Below are 7,500 nucleotides of genomic sequence, written 5' to 3'. Positions count from 1 at the left end.
ATTACGGGCATTTTTTAAAAATACTGTCACATCAAAATTTTCTTAAAATATTTGACAAAATATAATCAATATTCCTTTTTGACAGTGAAAACAAATCTAGAAAATGGACTATGAGAAATCCATACAGGTATTTCATACAAAAGTTAAGCTAATAAGGAAAGCAAAGATGAAACAAAATATGAAGTTTTTAGTAAAATACTACAACTACTACTATTACTACTTCTACTACTATGACTACTATATTACTACTACTATACTACTACTACTACTACTAACAATTATAATAATAACTGTATAGAAAGACCAGTAATCTAATGTAATACTTCTCAACAGTGATTCTATTAGTCACTGTTGAGAAGTTTATCACAAAGTTTACTATGGGATAAAACTGAATAATATATAATAGTATTTCAATAACTAAAACTTCCAAACTATCTGAATTTACATCATATATTCATTCATTCCTGTACATTCTTGCCATGATAATCTCAGTAAAAAAAAACAAAAAAACATTTTGAATGTGACAACTATTACTTTTCAAATACATGGTGTAAAGGTTATATGATCAAGGACAAGCCTGACTAAAAATCTCAATTGAGTTGACTTCCTGTAACCATATCAGTAGCACATTTATCCAATAGCCAAGGAATACAACCTGGCAACTCCTCAAACACCAACTACTCCTCTTCCTGTCAGCTCAGCTGTCATATGATATAAAACTAGTCAGAATGTTGAACCAGTAAGAAACAAAAAGTTGTAGAAACTACATGAAAGAAGGAAAATCAAGGAAGCAGCTTTCTTGGACAAAGCTCAACTTCAGTTCAAAACAGAGTAGCATGGAGACCAACGCCCTGAGTCATGGATTCTCTGAAGATCAAATGTTCAAGGAAAAGAAGTTGTGGAAGGATAGCTCCACACCTAATGAGTGGTATTTGAGTGATGCTGTGCATTGGATCATACCCATAGAAAAGTGGAGTATGCTCAAAAAATATGCTTGTCAGACCTAGCATCAACTACTACAGGTCTGAATACTTGGCAGACACCCAAGCCTCTGAAGACTTAAGGATACAAAGAATCAGAAGAAAAACAGCAAGTCATGTGAAAAACAGCCCTGTACAGAGAGTCCATATAAGCTGGTTCAGTGGCATAACATGAAAAGAGGAAACTAAAGCCCTTGTGCAATGACCATGAAGGAGAGGTGTCTCACCCTGAGAACTGTCATATGATATAGCAAATTGAGAGAAAGGTCTTCCAACATCAGACTAATGTTATGAACACAGACAATAGGAGGGAAAAGTGAACACCAGTAAAAGCTGGAGAGAAGCTCCAAGTGTGTAACCTCAAGGATGTCTTGAAGCAATCCATAGAGGCTTCCAAAACGGCATTCTTCACCTGAGAAAAAGAGTAAGAGCACCAGAAGACGTAGGCATGTATCCAAGACTGCATCACCTACAGTGGAGCTATTACAACATATCCATTAAATTGTCTAGGGTGATTGATGACCCAGAGCACAATGAAAGTCAGGGGAAAAGGAAACAGGTAAATGTACAGCCACCTGTATATTTACATTCTTCTGGTGCAATCTTCTACTTAGACAAAAATCTCTTGAGTGTGGTATCGACTGAGAATGCAGTTAGATCAATCTGGAGCCTCTTGAACCTCATTGTCAGGTCATGGAAGATACTATTATTCAAAGCTTAGTTGTATGACAAGGGAGGCTGACCAGAGCAGGCATCTACCCCCTGAATTTTTGTCCTTGCAAAAGTGGATATGTGAAGGGCAGTCATGTCATCCAGAAAACTCTCTTGGTAGTTAAGACTGTGATCCATGGGCATCAACAGGAGAGGGAAGACATTGCCTCCCAAGACATAGTTTGCTCCCCACAAGGTCCGCCTCCCCCCCAAGTGCTACACCTCCAACAACTTTTAGAATTAATGAAATTTAATTACAGACAAACAAAAAGCAGAATATACTGCTACAGAAAATCTTGTATTTATCATCAATTTTTACATAGATTAATATTGTATATTCATCATATACAATCATACTAGTTTCAATTGTTAGCCAATTAAGTTTAAGAGCTGATGTTTGCTTCTATACATGTATATATTGTGATCACATCAGCATCACCAGTACCAGTACTTTAGTTTGTCACCAGGGCTCATTCCTTTTCCATAATATTGCCATGCTACTAAAGGTGGTGGAAATACAGCAGGAAGTGTAAAACATACCTGGATGATGGAAATCATCTGGAAACAAAGTAAGGGAGGTGTTGAGACATACATCCTGAACTGGCTATGACTCTGAAGAATCCTTCTTTAATAACCTTGCATAGGTGTGCTAAAATTCTTCTTGCCTTACCTTGGCTATGTCCACAGAAGACCAGATGAAATGATGCACTGAGCCCGGCCCTCTTTCAGGTCCTAGAAAAAAATGCTAATTTATTACTCAGCAACTAATTAAATAATTTTCTCAGTAAATTTATTTAATCTATATATTTTTTTTTTTGTAAAGATGAGCAATTTAAAAATAATCCTTCAATCTCCTCTTACTCAAATCATAGTTTTAACTGTCTATAGACTAGTAAACTAGTAACATATGAGCATGCTATGAGTGAACAACGTCTTTTATAAGTAAATAATTTGCAAAACACTATGAGTACCCTTACACGAAAAATCAATTCTTCATCATGGATCATCTTAAGAAGTATGAATACTACCAACACAAGGCCCTCATCAGGTGGACTGTTGCAGATCGATTTTCATTCCCAAAATGATTCCTGAAAAATGAAAAGCAGTTGAAAAAACATATATCAGATGAATGTTAATGATTATTTCTAAAACGACAGTTATAACAATATCATTACCAATGACATCTTCACTTAAGACTTTCAGTGACTCTTATGTCTAGACTGATGGCAAATTATAGAGATAAAACAACAGGAGATCCGAAACATATAAGAAAACTGATAGTAATCCTATATGATCAAAACATAAATAAATATTTCCATAATTCAGTAGCATTTCTCTAGTTTTTTTATCACAGCTATTTACCAAAACATGCAACTTTTCAGATTTCCTTTACAATCTCAAAACCATTTCCACTATCATCTGGCTAACTACTTTCTACTACTTGTTCTTTTTATGCCCTTCTGAAGTTGACATTTAAAATTCATTCTTGGAAGCTGTTTCCTTTTGATGATTTTAAAAGGAAAAAAACACTTTCTTATAAAAAAAAATCATAATAATCGCAGTTCATATTCTGTATATGAAAAATACATATATGGAATCTATTACATCATGCAGTATGACATTACTAAGTGAAGATTGGAAATCAAGACCTTAACCTCAAAAGAAGTGTTCAATGTACTCCATGCAAGACAATCCCAAACATACAGATGTTCCTTGTGTAAATTAATTGTGATATAAGAAGAAAATGGAGGTAAGTATTCAAAACATGACTGTACAGAAATGAAGAAAAAATTATGTAATGATCATATAAAACTGAAAAAGCACTATTTTGTAACTCTGAGTAAAATGCTGTTGATTTTAGTTACATAGTCTACATCAAAAGTATTTATGCTTTTCTACCTTTTAAGGAAATGAAGTATGTAGTTTAGGCAGTACTGTAAATCTTGAACTACAGCCAAAGATCTTGCAGAAAAGAATTAAGAGAGCATGTCAAAAGTTTGTGCAATGTTTTTCATTACAAATGCATTTTTGGTAGAAATATGCATCACCCCCCTCCCCTGTCCCCCTAAAAAACTGCATTGTTCTTCTATTAAACTAAGAAATACCAAAACTGAAGAAATCAATCTTTAACAGTTTGTATGTCTACACAAGATACAATGTGATCATGAGATATCAAACAAACACTAATTATTGCCATCATTCATACAAAGAACTTGCAGTGAATAGGTCTTTACAGTAAAGCACTTGCCATTCAAGTAATAGACCAAAGAGCTTGTACACCTTGTATCTCTTATTCCATCCTTTAGCTCTCGGAAGTACATTGTAGTAACTTTCCCAGAATTGTTTATCAAAACCTCCATGCAACTTTGCAATTGATAAATCAAATTCGAAATGGCCATAGAATGCAGCAGGATCAAATATAACTGAAAAAAAAAATCTTATTAAAATTCTATCAAAACAACAATTGCGTTGCACATATATTCAATTTGTGAAGCACTGGTACTGTCTGAGTTTTAAAAAACAGTGTATGAAAGAGCATCAATAGTCAATAAAAATGTGTTTTCTAACCACCTGGACAATCAGTAATCTCAGCCACATTTCCACTCCAAAAGTCACCATGGAGTAAAGATGGTTTTACTTCTGCATCCTTGAAAAACTGTGGAAGTTTCAGTTGTAAAAATGACCAGAGCTCTCTTACCTCCCGATTGCCAAACTGTAAATTAATTATGAAGACATTGCCTTGTAAAAGAATTATTTGCCATTTTACAATATTGCTAAAAAATGTCAACTTGTATCCAGTTTCAGGATGAAGTTCAAATGTTTTCCTTTTCCTAGATTCTTCAAATACTATAAAAAATGAAAATAATAATTATATACAGGGGTGTCAGAGTTTCCAACTCTTGATTACCAAAATGTGCTGCCAGGTTAATTCTCATGCTGATATTGGTTGTCTGTATCATTACAATTTTCTTTATTGGATTGAGAGAATAAAAAATCTAGTGACGGGACAATTAAACCCTGAGTGTAAATCACAAAATCAAAGTTTATTTGATAATATCTCTTCTAATATTAAAATATGAAATACAAATTAAATATAAGTTAGTTAATATTCTTACTTGGATGTACAATGGGAGAAAATGTTTGAACACCTGTAATCTGCAAAATTACCCCTAGCAATGCTATAGATTACTTGCTATGTCATCAATACATCACAGCATATCAAAAATGTCATGAGTGGTTAATGGTTAATGGTTGGAACAAATAAATTTGCACAATGTCAAAGGTTATATACTACTATGGTTAAGTATTGTGGTGAAAAGGGTGAAACTGAGTCAACAATTAGGATGAAATGTGTTAGATGTCAAAGTTTATATAGCATTATAGAATAGTATGGTAGTGAAAAGGATAAAGACAAAGAGCAAATGAAGTAAAGCGGAGATAGGTAAAAGAAATAAAGGGTTAAGAGCATAGGGCAACTGGATGATATGGAGTGTACCTATGGTTGGGGAAGGAATAAAATCAATGTTTAAGAAAAACTGGCATAAGAGCCATTATGATACAATCAATGGATATGGGTAGAGATGGCTGTTGGAGAAGTAGGAGGAGGAAAATCCAGGGAATGAGATAATGGAACTAGGGAAGATGATGAAGTATCAGGAAGATTGTCAGGTTGGAAAGGGTCCACAGAAGGTCACTGTTGTGATAGAGGGGTTTCATGTGAACATTAAGGTGGGAGCACTAAAGATAATGGGGAACAAAGAGGAAATGGTGCATATGGAGATGGAAAGGATAGGGTGTGTTGGGAAAGAGTGGGCGGAAGAAGGATAGGGGGAACTTGAGGAGGAGGAGGATGAATATTGGCAAATACTTTGAATGTAGAGGCAATGGGATAGGAGGGTGGATGAAGGAACAGAGCATTCTCTTAGGCCGTCTATGAAATTTTGGATGTATTCAAAGGTTTCTGGAAGAAAGGGGGGTGGGAAGTTCTGAGAAACAAAAGTTCTTTTATGGAGAGGAGAAGGGGGTATAGATGTTCGAGGAAGAGGATGGCATAGGAGAGGATGTGGTAGTTGGAATAGAATGTTTTGGTTGCCTGGTGCAACAGGTAAAGTGAGAAGGAGGAAAGGTAGGCATTGGGGAAGTGGTAAAGATTGGAGTATCTGGAAAAGGAATATGACTGATGGAGAAAGGTAGGATGGTTCAGGGTAGGGGGAGATGATACTGGGGAGATGTTGAGACATTTTGAGAAGATGGGAGGGGAGCAGAATGAAGGACACTTTTGGAATAGGTAGAGAGAAAAACCTTGTCACCATGCTTCCTGTCTAGCCTCACATAGAGTGAGGCCTAGCATGAATCTGAGAACTGCTACCTCACATTTGAGCTTATAGGCAGGGCAGCTCTTATAAAATACATTATGGGAGCCACCAATATTGGCACACATACATGACTATGCAAAGTAATTTGAACGGGCATGACCAGGTTGGGCACGTGCAAGGCAGCAGGCTGTGGAGTGACAGTGTATAGCTGGGTGGCTAAAACACCAACATTTTTGACATTGACAGGGAAGGGATTGATATGGTAAGACAGGGCAGGACACTCCACCAATATAAACTTCATGGGGGAGATCATATCTACAGAAGCTAATCTTGGCAATATTGGTGTAAGATTTATTCTGGCTACTGGGAGTAATAGTGTAGGAATGTACTGCCACTGCATCATAATCAACAAGGCAAACAAGTAGGTCATTTTGACAGTCTGACTAGTTCTTGTCTTAAGAAGGACAATCAGTCAAGGAGATGGAAACAGTTCCAGTACAAGCATAAAGAGAGGAGTGAGGTTTGGCAGGAATAGGTTTGCCAGTGAGGTCTGTCAGGGTAGAGAGTGCATGAGCTTGGGACACAAATGTAACTGACAAGGCTTGAACAATCAGAACAACTGCAAAAGGAAACTTTGCCTACTTGTTTTCGGAGATATTGTTGGAAGAGAAGGTAATTACCAGAGTAAGGGGCTATAGGGGGATCACAAAGAATCAATCCAACTTGCCTGTGCCAAAGAGGGTAGTCAAAAAGTTTGCAGTAGTGGAAGCAGTAGAGGAATGAGTGTAAGAGTAAAATGGGGTGGTGTGGAGTGAAGTAATACTGTGGGGAGGAGGATAATAGGGATGAAGAGTAGAAATAGGGGGGCAAGGGTAGACAATGAAGAAGACTACAGTAGGAGATGGAGTGGAGAATGTTGAGAAAGAGGAAGGGGTACATTCTAAGTATTGAGTAACAAACTGGGTGGGTGATCTGGAATGGATAGAGTTGTCAGTAAACATCGAGGAGGGATTATTGGTATCAGTGGTCAGAGCTATGGTTAAAGGAGAGGAAAGAGTCAGGAAAACAACAAAATCAAATTTAGATATGCTAGTTCATGAAGGGGCAAACCTTAATGCCCCTAATGAGTAAAAAATCTTAACCCCAGTGGCAATGGGAAAATGGTTCATTCCCTTTGGCAATGCTTGGTTAAATGTTTCTGCACATAGATGGCTCTGCAAATGCTTAGCCACAAAGGAGTCAATTAGTAGATCTTGCGACCTCACTTTTCCTTGAAAAAGTGGAAAAAGTGTTATTTTTTTACTAATGCTATCAATATTGACACTGTTATTTTTGTTATAAACATTGTAATTACTATATTGTTACTGACATTACTAACAGCAGTATCATATATTAGAAAATATTATTGAAAATTAAGGAAAAGGGTAAGCAGGTGAGACAGGTAGTTCACGTAATTGGATCATTGGCAACAGCATTTGTGGAGCCATCTATAT

General features: G+C 36.4%; 1 protein-coding gene across 3 annotated transcripts in view; it reads right to left on the bottom strand.

Moving 5' to 3' along the window:
• The window catches only part of LOC113802613 (ketosamine-3-kinase), a 24,291-nt gene that overhangs the window by 1,364 nt on the left and 15,427 nt on the right, over positions 1-7,500 (bottom strand). The window contains exons 6-10 of one of the 3 annotated variants that reach the window (XR_011399546.1): positions 4,263-4,404; positions 3,940-4,114; positions 2,669-2,779; positions 2,362-2,423; positions 1-2,249 (exon numbers count right to left, since the gene is read on the bottom strand). The exon at positions 1-2,249 is cut by the window's left edge and continues 1,364 nt beyond it. Coding sequence is in view for 1 of the 3 variants with exons in the window: in XM_070138529.1 (XP_069994630.1) it covers positions 2,716-2,779; positions 3,940-4,114; positions 4,263-4,404 (381 nt within the window). In the remaining 2 variants the exon portion in view is untranslated. Of the gene's footprint in view, positions 2,424-2,668; positions 2,780-3,939; positions 4,115-4,262; positions 4,405-7,500 lie in introns of all 3 variants that reach the window. The other 2 variants (XR_011399547.1, XM_070138529.1) reach the window with 2 other exon arrangements.

Source organism: Penaeus vannamei, chromosome 24, assembly GCF_042767895.1.
Source record: "Penaeus vannamei isolate JL-2024 chromosome 24, ASM4276789v1, whole genome shotgun sequence".
In the NCBI taxonomy this organism is placed as follows: domain Eukaryota; kingdom Metazoa; phylum Arthropoda; class Malacostraca; order Decapoda; family Penaeidae; genus Penaeus; species Penaeus vannamei.
Note: the sequence above shows the minus strand (reverse complement) of the source record. Positions and strands in the feature narration are given on the sequence as shown.